We start from the raw sequence: 18,365 nt of genomic DNA on the forward strand, positions 1-18,365 counted from the left end.
ACAGCTGAAGCAAGAAAGGTCGTACAACGGGGCAAAAGTCACTTAGTGACTCACTTAAAAGAAATTTTGAACTCAATTGTGGCCGTAAATCAAGGACAACCTGTACTAGGTTGATTAACTCACCCACCCTTGAAATGATAAATCTTTACAGAATTGCAAAGAATTTATCTTTGCCCAATGGAGATAAGATTTTTATGTTCAATACCTGATTTTTTAAAAAATTTGGTAGGAACAGATGTTAGAGTAACAAGCCTGTGGCTTATCTGACATGCAATATACCAGGAGTTAGATACTGTTGTGGTTTCTCCAATTATGATTTTGTAGACGCCATCAACTTGAAATTTGATTATGTGCTTTTTGAGGGACAATGGCTCTTCTCAAAATTTCTTTCCTAATTTTACTGGTAAACGCATTTCATTGATAATTTGAAATTTGGGGTAGGTCTTTAAAACCAGTGCGGTGTAGGAGTTAAGGCTAGGAGTAAGGAAACCAACGTTGAGGTCCACCTTTAGATGGGCGTTTTTGAACCATTCATTGTGTCTGAGCCTAATCTATTTTCTCAGGCAAGTCAAGACTTAGAAAGAGGGGAATCTAAATCAACAAACAACACTCTCTATTCGTAACGTCAACATTTTTCCAAATCTTCTGAGCATTTGCATTCTCCTCTTTGGTGGAATTGTCATATACAGATTTATAATCTCCATGAGGGCAAATTTTAAAGATTGGTTGAAAATGCACATTCAACTGTAGACCCAACGCAGCCCCTTCTCCCCTCTCATTTTTCCAGGTAAGCTTAACCAGTGCACGCTGTGTCCAAAGAACAAAGAAAAAACTTCCAGGCAGCAAAGAATCACACACCACGGAGTACAATTCATATATTATCCAGTTTCACATTCTCAAAGGATATAGCAACTTATTCAACAATCTTAATACAAGCGAGACAGCCATGGTTCAATATAATACTTAAAGGACTTCCAAATACCAAGCAATAAAATATCAACAAAAAAAAAAATATTTGTGCAATTTCTCGTTACTATGCCTGACTGAATCAGTTACAGGAAAAAAAGTCTTTCTCTTCAAGCTTTTTTAACTAAACATTAAACTTATCTTACAGATTACAGTTTGTATTTTACTCTTTAATAATTAATTGCACAAAAACCACACAAAATCTTTGCATGATGCATAAATATTTCCTTATTACACATGGTACAAAAATACTCGTACATCTTTGTTCGGTATTCCCATAAGGATTGCTGATTTGGCAAGACTGGATTCTTTCCAATCAGAGGGATGTGGAAGAAAAAGGTGAAATATTTTACAGCTGTTCTATATATAGAAGTTTGACAGAAAAACAATAACAACAACAACAACAACAAAAATCCCCAACGACCCTGACAAACTAGGGAAGGGCAAAATGGATCAGAAACCCAGTGCATTGTACTTTGGAGAAGAAACTTTTTTATTTCAAATTTTAGTCAAGGCTGAACATGGAAAGATGTCCTGGGGGAAGAGGAAGAGAGAGAAGACAAAAGTGTTTTTCAAAAGCCAAGTCTCGACAGAAGCAAAAGGAAAAAAGGTTTAGTGATCAATAGTTAATCCAAGATCTACTGCTATGGTTACACAAATGCTAGACCAAAAAACGAGTTTTGCACACTCACACACCCACACCAAGTTAAAGTGTTTTAAAGTCATGCCAGAAAACATGCAAAACTGATTTGTCTTTTTTGCTTCCTTCAGCAAAACTGCATACACAAGGTTCGGGATAAGAAAAGTCTGCATATTGCACCGTACACAGCTAGGCCACACTGCGTGCCAGCATCCCAGCTAGGAACACACACGTACATGCCCGCCCGCACCAAGCGGGTGTATCAACAAGGTTGAGTTTCTCCTGAAAGGACTCAAGGTAGCAGGAGGAGAAACTCAGCAACAGGAGGGTGGTGGGGCTTAGCAGATGGAGGGGAGGGGAGAGTCGGGAGAAGGGCAGCCATGACACCAAGGTAGAGACGGAGGAGATGACATCCACAGTTTTGGAGGGGAAATCCATAGCTTCATTCATAAGACGGCCAAGTGAAGTTGGGCACTTTGATGGTGTCCAGGGAAAAGGCCGAGAGAGGAGGCTCCCAAAGGCTCCTTCATCCTTCATTCATCAGTCCATGGAGAGACAAGAGGGGAAAACGTGGGCCAAAAGCAGCTCTTGGGGGGAAAAAGCAAGAGAATGTGTTATGAAGGCTAACTCCAGACGTCTTTTATCATAGCTCCACCAGCATGCATGGAGGACAGCATCTACCACCAGCTTCCCAGGTCTTTCTTTGTCTTGCCACTGGCTGAAAAGAACCCCACTATAGAAGAACATGTCTGCTCCACCCACATCCAGGACTCCCATAGGCATCACAACTGATACTCACTAAAACTAACAGAACTGACGGGACTTCCATCCTTGTTGGCTAGCGTCAGAAGGAGGGTACCAGCGCATCTAGAAGAAAATGATAGAGAGTGATATGGGAGGAGTACGATGGTCAACCAAGAGCAGGCAGAAACACTCCGCCTAGGATACATTTGTTCCCAAGGCTCAATGGTCCTCAAAAAAAAAACAACCTATCAACTCGTTGCTTATATAGCTTTCATAGTACCAATAGTTCTTTCGGACTGCAGAAGTTCTCCTTGTCCCTCTCCCCATGATGAACATCTTCACATCTCAAATGATAGACTAGCTATAAGGAGAACATTTTTAAGGCCTTGAAGGCACCTTTGAGGTGATTCCAAAGTTGAAAATGTGGCAGCTGTACCATACTAGGTAAGGGGTGGCAACCTTGGCTCTTTTATGACTCATGGACTTCAACTCCCAGAATTCCTGAGCCAGCTTGGCTGGCTCAGGAATTCTGGGAGTTGAAGTCCATGAGTCGTAAGAGCGCCGAGGTTGCCTACCCCTGTACTAGATCATCCACAGTCATTCAAGATCGTCTAGTCTTCTACTCCCAACTCCCCTTATTACACCCAATTCATATTCTATCACCCCTGAGCCAGCCACGCTGAGGGAAAAGCGAGAGGTTTCCAAGCTGAGCCCTGCTGGCTCAGGAATTCTGGGAGTTGAAGTCCACGAGTCATAAAAGAGCCAAGGTTGCCAACCCCTGGCCTAGGCCGAGGCCGCTTTATGACTTGTGGACTTCAACTCCCAGAATTCCTGAGCCAGCCACGCTGAGGGAAAAGCGAGAGGTTTCCAAGCTGAGCCCTGCTGGCTCAGGAATTCTGGGAGTTGAAGTCCATGAGTCATAAAAGAGCCAAGGTTGCCTACCCCTGTCCTAGATAGACCAGACAGGAAACAAAACCAGATGAGCTAATCCAACTTCTTCGTAAGGCCACATTAACGGAATCTTGAAAATCTGAAAGTACAAAACTCCCATTGTCTCCTTTACAACTGAGAAACTAGGGTGGGTCTCTTCTGAGTCTCTTTCTCGGCCCATTGTCCAGTTGAGGGCTAAGCTGTCTCTTTATCAGACTGTTCCTTAGCAGCATTTCTTCACCTGTTTCTCAAGGTCTTCTGACATGCTATTCCAGACACAAAGAAAAGGTGATTAAAAAGAAAAGTTCCCGTCTTGTTATCATATCCTTAAATCTCCTGTTCTCCCAATTCTTTGCTCTTCTACATCGTAACTTTGCTACTGTTTGCTTTCAGAGTTATTTTTCCTTGGGTGAACATCTTTCAAACAGCTGTATCTGTCCTTCTTTGCTAATAAATGCCCCCGGTTACAGCTGTTCTTGGTTTTTCCCCTATCCCATAATTATCAGCGCATAATCATAGGGCTGATAAGTCTTTACATTTTTTAAAAAAAGATTTATGGGCATTTGGGGAGAAAAAATTAACACGTATAATAGAATGACTACGTTGACCATACTTCCTTTGGCTCCAGTTTTCTTCAGCTCTCTGCTTAAGCCCAGCCAACGTGGTTTGCTCAATAACACAATACCAGCCCAGTCCCACAGCTGCAGGGTCTTTGCAGGCTGCCTATCTGAATGGTTTGCTTCCTTCAGGAAGAACAAAGCATCCCCAACAGGCTGCCTGGACTACGTTCAAAGAAGTCCAAGCTCATTGGTTTCCATCTTTGACTTGTTCCACTGTGTAAGTTTCTCCTAAAGTTCAACCAAAGTCTATCTTGCTGGAACATAAATCCTTTCAATCTAATGGCTCTTTATAGAAGATCTTTGGAGTTTTGGAGTTAATGGTGCTAAGTCTGCTCTTGTCCTTAATTCTATATTTGGGTAGAAAGGGCTGATTAGAACCTATGATTTCTTCCCTCCTCCCCCAATTAAAAAGGTGCCTTTTTAAAATAAAGATGAAAAAGGTGCCTTTCTGTAACCAGGGTTATCTAGAGTCAGAGGAATTCGATTCCAACCAAACTGCCCCAAGAAACTAACTCAGCACTAATGTCAATTAGGACATTATTTCAAAATCTCAGTCTATTTTGCAGAATTTGGGAACTCTGTTGTTGTTGTTAGCTGCGAAGTTTTGTCCGACCCATCGCGACCACATGGACAACGTTCCTCCAGGCCTTCCTGTCCTCTACCATCTTCTGGAGTCCATTTAAGCTCACGTTGGGAACTCTAGCCCTTGTGAATTACATTGCATTTGCTTCCATTTTTAATTCAGTTCTTACAACACTGTTGTTAGTGTGGACTGGGGTTTAAGGAAATGGCATATCCTCAACATGTTTTTAATAGCTCTTCATAGTTGTTAAAACACAATCCTAAATGAACTTTAGTTTGAGCATGTAACACGTATAGGAACTTTATGACCTCCTATTGCAAACTGCCAGGAAGATTGTAGCCACCCACACTCTAGTTTTTCTTAAAAAAAGGGAGATGTTATTAATCAGTTTGTGATCAGCACTTGGTACTTTTCAAAGCATTTCCAGCAATAGTTTTTGGATCCCGAGAAGCAGCTTTTGGTTCAGAAGTCCAGGAATTTTCATAATAATCTGCTTGTATCATTTTTCACATGTTTGCCAATCTCGTTTTCCGATCATCAACAATCTCCCAAAGCTGAGGAGACATCCATTTGATAGCCACCAGCATGTTATGGTTTCACATCGGCTTTTTGGCTCTCTCCTCCCGACTGTGGTTCAAAAGCACTTCCCGGATTCCTAAATCCATCTCCCCCGCACATCTGGAATCAGTTTTGGCCATTCGGCTTCAGCAGCTGAGCGAGAGAAGGGTTAGTCCTGGCCAACCGGTGGGCTGCTCTTGAGTGCTATGGTGGCATTCAAAGGAAGCACCTGGGAAGACAAATGTCTATGGAGATTCTCAGCCCTCCAGGTCAGGGGTAGGCAACCTTGTCTCTTTTATGACTCGTGGACTTCAACTCCCAGAATGCCTGGCTCAGGCTGGCTCAGGAATTCTGGGAGTTGAAGTCCACGAGTCATAAAAGAGCCAAGGTTGCCTACCCATGCTCCAGGTCATGGTTGTCCCAAAGGTGCTTTTTCAAGAGGCATCAGGGACTTTCTTTGTTTCTCCTTGAAGACATTTCGCTTCTCATCCAAGAAGCTTCTTCAGTTCTGACCGAATGGTGGGGAATGGAAGGATTTAGTCATTCTGTCAGAACTGAAGAAGCTTCTTGGAATGAGAAGGGAAACATCTTCAAGGAAAAACAAAGGAAGTCCCATTGTCTCTTGAAAAAGCACCTTTGGGACCTGGGAAAACAGAGGCCCTCAAGCAGCGGCCCTGATGCCACGTTTTCCAATGAAGCTTCTCCCCCAACAGTTTCTGAATACATACAATAATTCAACCCACCACACAATACTTTTTTAGTCCATTTCTTACCTCTGCGCACAAGTAATCAGTTCTAAAACAAAAAGGACCTTGTTTTAGACACCTGTCTCCAGCCCCCGCCGCAGAAGAGGCATTTCCCCCCCCCCGGTAAAGAGATGATGCCTCCCCTTAAGGTGGACGTTTGCAGTTTTCACTACAGATGTAAAATTCTGCTGCTCAGTCAGGCCACTCTTGGTTTTAAATATTGTCACCGCTAGCCCCTTCCAATCATTACTTATTCCACGGTCCCTTAATGTACACATTGTACCAGATTGTTTACATCGCCTTGTCCGGTATCATCCCATCAAGTCAGAATTTTACTCATTTTGGAAGGGGAGGGGGAGAAAGAGAGAGAGGGAGGGGAAGAGTGTGAAAGGAGGGTTTTTTTCCCCCAGATTCCAGCCAAGGGTGGGGTTTCTCCTTCCCTGGCGGAATTCATAGCGTGACTGATATGTGCCAGTTGACTGTGTGGAAAAAAAGTAAATCCATTGTGTGCTGTTGCTGCTGCTGTTACTACTACTACTACTACTACAACACCCGCCCTCCCCAGCAGGTGAGTGTGGTGAGTGAAACAAGGTGGTCGGGAGGCTCTCCCACCCCGGACACCACCAGGTGACAGGAAACCTTCATGGGTGGTTCCTCCTTCCCCCCCAGGTAGGTGCTCCGTGGGGAGCCCTCGGAATGCAAGAAGTGACATGCTGTGGTGCCCGTATCATATGCGCCAAGTTGGGCTGAGGTGGGTTAGAGAAACGCCTGGTTTTTCACGTTGCTTGGGCTTTGGGTGGGTGAATAGCGTGGAGGCCCATGCATTGGGTTGCTAAGGAACAGATGGGGCAAAAACAAAATAAAGGATAAAGCTTGCGGAAAGTTGAAAAAAGAAAAGAAGAGAAAAGAACAAAACAACCCAGTGTGCCCCAAATGGCAGAGAGATGTTTTCGTCTTACCAGCCTGTTCCAGACGGGCCCATCCTGAAAGGCCTCTGGGAATGAAGCTGTTCTACAGCTACTCCAACTCTAGCAGGGGGTTAGTCAGGACTATGAGGTCCCACCTTTCCAGGGCCAGCTCTGAGCTTCAGGGCTAGCCTGCGTAGGCATCCTGGCTGCAGGTCACTGAAGACATCAAAGGAGGGGTCATTTCAACCAATAGCTGGCCATTGTGGGAGCCCCTCGGGAGGGGGCAAGAGGCTTGTTGCATTGGCAGAGGCCACTGAATGTGACCAGCAGACTCTGCTGTGGAACATTTCTTAGGTGAGGTCAGGGGTGGGGGAACCGGTCCCGAGAGGCAATAGACGTTATGAGTTTTCAAATTCCATAGTTCATGAGAACAAGGTTCAAGGAATCTCCATCCTTGGAGCTTCTCATCCTGAGGGACCTGTGGACCTTCCTTGCCCAGACACTTCTCAGATCATTGAAACTGGGTTATTTTTTTTTCAATAGAGGAAAAGTATCAGTCGTATAGATGATCTAAATAGCCAAACCGCCCTTGAAGATGCTTGTTTTTCCACCAGCCTGTCGTCCTTCAGATACATCACCTTTCAAGTCTCATTGTCCTTAGCCAGTCTCTTCCCATTCCAAACATCAGGACGCTACCAGGATCAGGGAAGATTAACCCATTGTGTGCAACCCAGCCACTGGCCGATTCATACATTGTACTGAGTTATAGAATGGCTTGCTCTAAGCTGATAGTATTTGTGAACGTAGTCACCAAACCTTTTCAGTCAAGTTAAGACAAATCATGGCTTAGTGAGTTTAGCCACCGGTTGGTTAAGATTTACTATGGAGCAATTAAAAAAATACAAAATAATTCAAAGATCAGGCTGTCAACCTGTCTATAGATATGGCAGCTGGGACAGATCATAGGTGTGTGATTCCCCCATAAAGCATCACTTCAAGGAAATGGATGGCCAAGAGTTTGCACCCAAGAGTTGTCCATTTCATTTCCTTTAACTCTGACCTATAAAATAAATAACCTCCCCATTCACTCTACCGAGCAGCAATGAAACAGGACTCCTCAATCGATTAAACACGTAGCAGAGGAGTTAAGCAACTATCCTCGTTACGCTCCTGTCGAAAAATCAAGAAAATGATTCTTCCCTTATTTCATCAAGACACCAAAATTTCAGCCTGCGTGGTGGGTGGAGCTCTGAGCTGCCTGTTGCTTAGTAAGGAGAGTAAAGTAATGTTTAACTCAAAAGACTTTTATGAGTAACACATTCATTTGCTTTAAAGGACAAACCTGCAGACTTCAGCCTGGAAAAACCTTATTTCTAAGTGGAGAGAAGAAAAAAAATTGCAACCCCAAGAGTGAGAAACACAGGACCGGCCGATGGCCTTTAACCGGCATGGCACTGTTTTGAGGCCAAATCTTTTAAATTTTGCATGCTCAGTCCTTTGCAACCCCCTATGTTTAGCCAACAGTTGCTATAAACTCTGCACTGTTTCTGCAGAACTGTTCTGCGTTCTCTAAACAGCGGGACAGGGAGATGTAAACATATAAGTGAACATGGAGAGACTTGTCAGAAATGACGCTTGTCCCGCATTCTTTTATTAAAGAAATTGAAGCAAGATCATTCTCCAAACTCTTTTGAAAAAGTGGAACTTTTTTTTTTACAAAAAAAGCTCCTTTCTCATCTTTTATCTGTGTTTTGTGTTTTTTTTTTAGATTTTAATCCTAAAACAAGGTTTGTTTGTAATGGCATCCATGTGCTTGTACATACACCCACATGTAGCTTAGGGAGTCTTTTTGAGGTGAAGCTTCTAATAAAATTTTTTGCAATCAGGAAATGAATGTGGATTTATTAAAATCCCCCTTAAGGGATAACTCTGACCATGGAATTAGAGAGAGAGAGTGAAAAAAAAAATAGTCTGTAAAAACAGTTATTTATTCCCCCCCTTTGGACATTGTGCATTTTATCTATTTTACCCTGGTTTGTATACATTCTTATGGCTTGGTCACCATGCTAAACTATGTTCTTCCTTCCTTCCTTAAAACATCTGCAGAGCAACGTATCCTTGGTTCCTCTGATGGAGGAGAAAGGAGTAAGACCATACAAGAACAGACTTTACAAGAACAGACTTTCTTGTATTGGCAGCAGAACCAAAATTAACAGTAGTTTAATGGCTTTTGGAGGGAAGAAGTTCAAGCTGACTTCATACCATTCTTTGCCAGATTGAAAGAGGCCTTGTTCTCAACAGGGAGCAACTTGGATCGGACAGTCTCCAGAAATGGAACATGACCATCTCCTCCTTATTCATCCCTCCAACTGTGGGTCACCTTCCTGACTTCTCTTCCTTTGAACTTGAAAAGGTCAATTCTTTTCACTGCCCCCACAAGAGGTAAACATGCGTTTGACTTTCCCATCAACCGCTCTTTGGAATGGGATCAAAATGCTCATCCTGGTACTGAGTCTGAGAAGTTGAAAGTAGTTCACTTGTGTTTCTCGAGGGGCTGATTCAAGCCCTCCGCCCTGCTGGAGTGGGGCAATTCATTCTGCGCTAGTTTTCTTTTAGTGTTTGGATCCCTTGAAGAAGGATGTCCAACCTTGGCAACTTTTAAGAGCGGTGGACTTCAATTCCCAGAATTCCCCAGCCAGGATAGCATAGCTGGCTGGGGAATTCTGGGAGTTGAAGTCCACAAGTCTTAAAAGTTGCCAAGGTTGGACATCCCTGCCTTAGAGGTCTGCTTAGTTAATTTCCTCTAACAAAAAAAAAACTGCTTGAGAGGCAGAGGGGAACGGCAGCCCACTGTTTCCCTCAATTTTAAGGCATATTTGGAGGATCGAAGCTTTCTCCCTGAGGATGCAGGCTATTTTGGGTTAAGAGGGGAAGTGTCTCTTGGGTCATCCACTCTCCACTCACTCATCCTGGGAAGAACCATGAGGCAGGAAAGAGTTTTGAAGCAGAAATGTTCTGTCCCTTGCAAGAGGGGGCTTCACACCAAAAGATAAACAACAACATTCAATTGTGAGCTCACCTGGGCGTGAAGAGCAGCGGCGGCAGCTGCAGCAGCTGGATAGGTGAAAGCTGCATGTGGAATGGCCGGGGTTAGCTCTGTGGTGTACAGGGGGTAGGGAGCCCATGCTTCTGGAGATGCTGGAATCAGGGCAGCTCCAGACAGATCATCTAGAAGAGGAGAAGCAGCATCAGGTCAGCTATTCTCCCACTGGGAAGAAAGCCAGCATGGAGCACCTTACAGCACACATGGGGGAAAGGAGGACAGGTAGAGGAAAGACCACCTCAAAGCTGGGGGAGAAAGCTTTTGAGCCTAGCACCATTTCTGAACTGCTCCCTTGGTCTTTTGAGAGCTACAGGAAGTTCAGCCTGTGATGTCACAAGATGGGGGAACCCCCAAAGTATCAACTCTTTTTTTGGGCGGAATGACGGCATTTGGCAACATCTGGAAATGCGGTGGCTGTCTGCGTGTCAAGGATGGGCTTTTCAAGTGACTCTGAGGCATTGTTTACCTTAAAAGTCCTTTATTAGCCTTATACACTGGCAAGTCTAATAAAATATAAATAAATAAATAAATAAAATAAATGCTTGCTCGAAGGAAGCTGGAATCTGAAACCTCCGCCCCCTTGCACAATATATTAAAACACAATTCTCCACCTTTCTAATTTTGTCATTAATCATATTCTCCAATTAATTTGAAGAATCAGTTTCCCTTCCGTTAGAAAACCCGCCAAGCTCTTACCTTCTTTAATTTCAGATGGCCTTGAGGAACAATCCTCCTCTTCCCCCCTCCCAACTTTAATCCAATCTCTTAAAGCAATACACAAGTTTAACATATGAAATGGCTACTTCTTCATCTCTTGTCAAGCAATAACATTTGATGTTAGCAGCGTTGACATTGCGCATGGTCCAATTGATAGAAATGAATGAAAGAATAAGCGATTCACGCAGGCATCGTCAACGGCCCATCCCGGACCCAAATACCCTCTCCCCAATTATGCAGGAAGGCTCTCCCATCCAGCTTTGCTTAGCACCGCCCTGTAAGACTGGCCCAGCACAAGAAGAGCTGTCCTCTTCTGTTCATAAACCTCCCACCATGTAGGCTTTTGACATCTCACAACATCAGAAAATGTTTGTGGCCTGGGGGCTACTCTTTAAGAGGTGGTCCTTCTGAACAGCATGAGGATGCCAGGTGAGAATGACCAGCTAAGGTCAGATTTCCAGGGCTTACTTTGTGTTTGAATTAACACTACTCTGTCACTAATTTTCAGCAATTGTGTTCCAAGAAAGCTCTAGTAGCCAGAAGCCACATTCAAAGAATTGGAGAATACCAGGGTAGCCACATCCAAGGGGATCGGGGAAGAGCACGCAACTCAAGGACTCAAGAGTCCTCCCATTTGCACCAACTTTTGGAAACTGAATTTAGGGTTTTCTCATGCATGTGGAAAAAATAATGCAAAAAACATCACTGCTGGGACCCAAAGGTACTTTTCCAAAGGCAACTAGAGTTTGTTTTGTTTTTTTACTTAAAAACGTTTCGCTTCTCATCCAAGAAGCTTCTTTGGTTCTTAGTGAGTGGTCAGATCTTATGAAGAACTATAGAAGCTTCTTGGATGAGAAGCAAAACGTTTTTAAGGGGGGGGAAAAACACCACGAAAGTCCAGTCGCCTTTTAAAAAAGCACCTTTGGGACAGCCACGACTAGGATGACTGACAATCTCCACAGACATCACAGGGGGACACACTAGGAATGTGCACACTGACACCTTCACATGCCTTCCCAGAGACCCCCAACCCCAATCCCCTCTTCTTGTTCATGGACTTTCCCCTCTTGCTAACTCACAAGGATCTCGTGCAATGAAGTGTGCGCCTAGGGCAGGGTGGAGGTTGGTGGGGTTTGGTGTGCCCATCAGCTTGCTCTTTGCCATCTTGGTGTTGGCCTTGGCAAACTCTAACCGCAGCGTCTGGGGATTCTCTGGGTCGAAGCGGATCCCCTGCAGCAGAAGGACAGGAGGAAAGGGTTACAAGAGGGGGAAGAAATTGCATTTGCTTAGCGCTCTCTCTCTCTCTCTCTCTCTCTCTCTCTCTATATATATATATATATATATATATATATATATATATATATATATATATATATATATATATATGTTTTCGTAGATTCTCGCGGGTGTCTGTATGTGTAGGTTTCGTCGAAACGTCGCCACAACTTTCTGAAGATGAAAGGAATGCGGGAAGAAACCCGAGACTCTAGACCTACATATATATATCTATATATATCTATATATATCTATATATATCTATATCTATATCTATATATATATATATATATATATATATATATATATATATATATATATATATATATATATATATATATATATATATATACACACACATACATGAGCAACATGCAACAACACAGCCAACCAACCCGCTTTCAGCAACAAAGCCAGCACCCCCCACTCCGCCACCAATATTTATAGAGAGACGGCAGCTCCGATCACGCTTTGCTCGCACAAACACAAAGACGAACACACAAGCCTGAAGATGAGTGGGACCTCGTCGAAACGTCGCCAAGACACCCTCAATCTTACACGGGAAAAGACCCAAATATGCCAAGACATACATACATACATACATACATACATACATATATATAAATAATCTATCTCTATAATTTTTTCTCTCTCTCCATCTCTCTCTCTATATATCCAATTATCATCTATCATCTATCTATCTATCTATCTATCTATCTATCTATCTATCTATCTATCTATCTATCTATCTATCTACACACACACACACACACGTGTGAGTGTTTAATGGAATAACAGTGCAACTGATTAAGAAAACAGCAACAGTATTGTGCTTGTAAAGCATGGATGAAATTAGAATTGCTCAGAAATTATTTTTCTCACACTTTTTTGTCTTAAAACCCTATTAAGGCTCTGGACACCTATTCTGTACTTTAAATCTAACACCCCCCCCCAAAAAAGCAAAAATTCAGACCCAACCACTTGCATGTGCCTGCTGTGGTCAAAATATTCAAATTATATGGGGCTCACCCACACACACACCTCCCACACTGTGTGCCAATTTCAATTTAGGGACATCAATATGCTTATGGAGAAGCAACCTTGCCTTCCAGGTGCAGGCCAATAAAGATTTATTATTTATTAAATCTGTTTGCCACTCATCTCGAACACTCCTCCCCTTGTTTCATTGGTTTAATAATATTCACGTGAAAAGCTGCAGTGTGTTTGACTGGAGGTACAATCTCAGAGGTGATTTATTATCACCGCTGCAACGAATTCCACGTTAACTGAAGATCGTCTTCCTTTTCCTCTGATGCAGTGTTTCTCAACCTTGGTAGCTTTCAGATGTGTGGACCTCAACTCCCAGAATTACCCATGGCTGTCTGGAGCATGGCATGACGTGGCTGGTTACAGAATTAGGGAAGTTGGTCCATATATCTTAAAGCCACCAGAGATGAGAAACACTGCTGTAACAGATGTTGACTGACTGGAATCATTTCGAACACGGCTTTGCCAACTTTTTAGTTTAGGAGTCAATGAAAATGTTTAGTATAATCTTCCCATTTACTCCTCTCTGACATTGGTAGTCAGTGTGTGTGGTTCTAAAGGGGTAGGCAACCTTGGCTCTTCGATGACTCGTGGACTTCAACTCCCAGAATTCTGGGAGTTGAAGTCCATGAGTCATCGAAGAGCCAAGGTTGCCTACCCCTGTTCTACCCACTTGGCCCTTATCCGCTCTACTGTCCTGTGTTTATGACACACATCCATTGAGTAGCAGGGAAAAGACATCTCCTCTGTCAGTCGGGGCGACTAAGAAATGAGCAGAAAAGAATATGGTAGTTTTGCCCTCTGTGTCGAACTGGGGCCATTGCCCTAGGTAGGAGCTGAGCAATTAGCAAAGTTCAGAAGTTTCATGAGCACTGATGCAACGTATATTAATACTCACATTCAAAGCATTCTTTGCAGCTTCTGCACCAGAACGATTGTCGAAAGTAACAAAGCCTACTGGCTGGAAAGACAAATACTTTGAGCTACATGCACGTACATAATCCTGATTGCAGAGACAGAACTCAAAGGGGAGTGGAGAAAGATCTCGTATGAAGCCCACCAAGAGTACATCTACAGGGTACTTATAGAGTCTTCATTCATCTCTGGAAAAGCCACCAGACAGGCAGCCTGCTAAAAAAATCTGGAGCCCAGATATATTTCTTCGTTTCCATCGTGTTTCCATCTCAGCCAGGTGCTATTCCTTACAGCCACCACCCCAGGCAGGGGAAACAGCCTTTAACCTGTGGCCCAACTGGTTAAGGATGAAGCACCATCATTTGTATCGGTAGCTTTTCCCAGACAGGATCCTCCAGATCAGATATTATTGGAGTGCAACAACACATCTGGGGGGCACAGAGTTGGCCAAGCCAACTAGAACAACACTACGTGATCTTCACCAGATCTGGTGCCAAAAAGAAGCCCAGGTAGATGGGCTATTTCGCTGGCAAGTAGAACATCTCCTCTAAGGATGGGTCTCTCACTGCAGAGGGGCTGATCTAGGACACTGTTGCCCAAGCTTGGCAATTTCCAGATGTGTAGACTTCAACTCCCAAAATTCCACAGCCAGCACAGCCATTGATGAGAATTCTGGGAGTTGAAGTCTACTGATCTGGAGGTGGCCAAGGCCTGGAAGCACTAGCCTAGTTGGCCAGCCTTTGGACAGGTGCTTTGAACTGCTTAATTGAAGCATCAGCTATAATCCTGCAAGGTTCCTTGCCCTTTCCCCTTAGGACAGAGGTGTCCAACGGCCGGCCCGTGAGCTATGCATCATAGCAAAACCGGGCCCAACCCATTGCCGGCAATGGCAAAAAAGTCACGACATGTCACGTGACATGGCGAGTTTGACACCCCTGCCTTAGGAGCTGAACTGGTCCTTGATTTAAGCTGCACTGAGTGGCTGCCAGAACAGGAGTTAAGGAGAGGCATTACCTGTTTGGATGTTAGTTTGATCAGGGATCCTTCGTAACCCTAGAGAGAGGAATCAGTAAATTAATTATCAGTTGCCTTGAAAAAGGAAGATTAAAAAAAACACAGCAAGGTCGTTTTGAGTAGCACACATTTCCGGTGGATCTAAAGAACAAGTTAAACTAAAATGCAGCTACTACTCTGACCATATTTCCCCCCCACACACACACACACACGCACGCACACACTTGTCAACTATTGTGCTTTGCTAGTTGTAATACAACTGTGGAGTTCTTGGTGTTCTCTGAGCTTGGTTGTTTTCTTGCAGACGTTTCATTACCCAACTAGGTAACATCATCAAATGTCTGCAAGACAGCAACCAAACTCACAGAGCACCAAGGACTCCACCATTCAGCCTGAACTCCACGTATTTCCTTCTACTGTAATACAAATTTCAGGCAAAATTCCCTGTCAAGAGACAAAATATTGCTTAATCAATACACTAAAGTATGTAGAGTCAGTAGGAAGTGGCCGCTTCCTACTGAATCACAGCAGTGGGTGCATTTGGTTCTGCATCAGTTATGCCAGAGATGGAAAGCAAGCATCTCCAGATATTGCAAACTAGAACTCCCAAATATGTCTCGTTGCTCTGCTGTGGTCTCTGGGTGTCATACGAGTTGTGGTTCAGAAAAGTCTGGAGGCTGTCCCGGGATTCCAGCAGACTATGGAACCAGGGTATGTTGGGGGGGGGGGGCTTTCTCTTTTCTTACATAAGATTAATGTATATCTGGGACTTTAGTAAGCAAAGCAACGGGGCTGATCCAACAGCAAGGATGTGACTCAAGACAGGAGAACTGAGCTTTGTAGAAACCTGGGACAATCTTGGTGGGATTCCTTTTCAGCCTTCTTGCTGATGTCTTAAGAGTCAGCTTGGAGCCTTCGATACAGCTAACCCTTGACTTACAAGCATTTGAAGGCACTGAAAAAAATGACTCGTGACCCTTTTTCACACTTACGACCATTTCAGCATCCCCCATTGGTCACAGGATCAAAATTCAGACGCTTGGCAACTGGCTCCTATTTATGACGGTTGCAGTGTCCCAGGGTCACTTGATCCCCTTTTGCTGCCTTCTGACAAGCAAAGGTCAGTGGGGAAGCCAGGTGTACCTAACAACCACGTCACCCAGTTAACAACCGCAGTGATTCACTGAACCACTTGTCGCAAGAAAGGTTGCAAAATGGGGCAAAACTCCCTGAATGACTCTCTTGCTTACTGTACCTTCCCACCAGAGTGGTACCTATTAATCTACTCGCATTTGCAAGCTTTCAAACTGCTAGGTTGGCAGGAGCTGGGGCAAGTAACAGGAGGAAACCCCGTTGTGTAGCACTTGAGTCTTGAACCGGGGCTGTCAGATCTCCAACTGACAAGCTCAGTTTCTTTAACTGCTGAGCCACCACACCCCTTTGTATATACATGTCAAAATGAACTTATACTTTTAGGAACATTGTGGCCATAGGCCAAGGATAACCAGCAGGTGGAGAAGATGCTCCAGCACTGAACAAGAGGACCTGCCCAGTTTGACCCAGATATTGGCCTTTTTGTTCCTGCTCACCTTAAAAGGCCGGAAAAGGAGGTACAGCTCTCGCGGCTTGATGTCCACGGGAAGGCCACTCACAAAAAGAGTCCGTACCTGGGGGAGACAGAGAACCACATATCTCAACAGAGTTCAAGATCATTGGATAGTAAGTTGTTAGTCCTCAACTTACAACATTTCATTTAGTGACTGTTCGAACTTATAGCGGCACTGGAAAAATATGACTTCTGACCCTTTTTCACACTTACGACCATTTCAGCATTCTTGTGGTCAGGTGGTCAAAATTCAGACACTTGGCAACTGACTCATAGTTATGATGGTGGGAATGTTCCCAGGGACACGTGACACGTGACCCCCCTTTGGCAATCTTCTGACAAGCAATGGGGAGCTAAATTCACTTAAGACCTGCAGCGATTTGCTTCCCAACTGTGGCAAAACAGATGGTAAAATAGAGCAAAACTCTCTGAACAAATGTCTCACTTAGCAACGGAAATTCTGGGCTCAGGTGTGGACTGTGGTGTTTACGAGAGTGAAGGTCCTTCAGATATGAGATCACATGATCTGATGAATCCAGGAACAGGAGGAATTTGGGGAAGGGTATTCTCCATCCACGTGGAAACAAATGTTCTCGTCTGAGTCACATGAAATTGAATCCCGTCTGACTCGGGGGTCAAGCGACACAATGTTAGATACATAATGAATATTTTCAGAAAAAGGTTGCGCACCAAAATGACTCATTTTCTTCGAGACAACAGCAAGCAGAGAAGGCAATTTTATCTCGGCCCACCCCCCACTACCAAAAATGATCCCCCAACTCTCGTTGGTAGCTTTAAGAGGTATAACTTCTCCCACTGATACCAATACAAAGCTTTTCTACTTGCAACATGGATAGCTATTTAATAAAAACCACACCTGGAGAAAGAATCAAATTGCAATCTCGACAAAACGTTTTCTTCTGAACCTAGACAGGGATTTTAAAAACCAACTTCCCATGTTTAAAATAATCTAATATTGGGCTCTTGTAAAATCGAGCAGTCCAGTGATCTGATGTACGGAGATTTGGTCTCCTTGCCTACTGGGAGTTTAAAGGTTGCAAGAAGTAGATCAGGGTCTTCAAACGTGGCCCTTTTATGACTTGTGAACTTCAACTCCCAGAATTCCCCAGCCAGGCCTGGCTGAGAAATTCTGGGAGTTGAAGCCCACAAGTCATAAAAGGGCCACGTTTGAAGACCTCTGAAGTAGACGGACTCATTCGTTATTCATTGGGGAATTCTGGGAGTTGAGGGCCACACAATTTCAAGTTGCCAAGGCTGAGAAACACTGTTATAGTGTTATGCCAATTATGGATAGAGGGATTCTGAAATTTTAGCTTGAAAAGCTAAAATTTGCTGCAGAACCTAGACAGTGCCCTGGCTTCTGTAAAAAGTGGCTTTCTGGTGCCACATTTGCAGTTTTAAGAGTAAACAATTCAGCTCAAAGGGAGATTTCTTGCTGTTACATTCAGCTTTCCCTTACAAGATCATCCGTTCTTCACAATAAGGATGTTTGATCAGAGATATTCTTAATGGCAACTTTGGCTCTTTTGCTTCTGCTAATCTACTCTCAGCTGAGCACAACCAACAGTATCTTGAAATTAAACATGAGCCCCTTTTTTAAAAAAAAAACTATACACAGCTAATGTTATTCTTTTTTTGAAGAACATTCATTCTACCACAGCAACTGTTTCTTGAGTAAGATTATATGATACGTCAAACTTGTTTGGAAATTGCCAAGACTTCTTGTTTAGATTTTATGCAAGGTTTTCCAAATGTTAACACTTTTTGAAATGCTTCTGAGAATCTGGTAACTCCTCAAGTGCCAGTTTAGGTTTTTGGCTATGTTTCTTCATGCAGCATTTTTTTAACTGCTGCACAATTAAAAAATGACTGTTTTTAGGGGCACTATTTGATGTCTAACTGCAATTTCTGACAAATCTGAGCATAACTCTCATAGCGATATTCTCTCTCCCAAAGACCAAGACCAGAGGTA

General features: G+C 43.6%; 1 protein-coding gene across 1 annotated transcript in view; it reads right to left on the reverse strand.

The window, feature by feature from the left end:
- Nucleotides 1-848: 848 nt before the first annotated feature.
- The window catches only part of RBPMS2 (RNA binding protein, mRNA processing factor 2), a 30,673-nt gene continuing 13,156 nt past the window's right edge, over nucleotides 849-18,365 (reverse strand). Inside the window, exons 2-8 of the mRNA XM_081337705.1 lie at nucleotides 16,356-16,433; nucleotides 14,767-14,805; nucleotides 13,736-13,798; nucleotides 11,595-11,745; nucleotides 9,775-9,923; nucleotides 2,406-2,473; nucleotides 849-2,193 (exon numbers count right to left, since the gene is read on the reverse strand). Coding sequence (XP_081193831.1) covers nucleotides 2,411-2,473; nucleotides 9,775-9,923; nucleotides 11,595-11,745; nucleotides 13,736-13,798; nucleotides 14,767-14,805; nucleotides 16,356-16,433 — 543 coding nt within the window. The 3' untranslated portion in view covers nucleotides 849-2,193; nucleotides 2,406-2,410. The remainder of the gene's footprint in view (nucleotides 2,194-2,405; nucleotides 2,474-9,774; nucleotides 9,924-11,594; nucleotides 11,746-13,735; nucleotides 13,799-14,766; nucleotides 14,806-16,355; nucleotides 16,434-18,365) is intronic.

The sequence above is a fragment of the Vipera berus genome (genome assembly GCF_964194415.1).
Source record: "Vipera berus genome assembly, chromosome: 12".
Lineage (NCBI taxonomy): Eukaryota > Metazoa > Chordata > Lepidosauria > Squamata > Viperidae > Vipera > Vipera berus.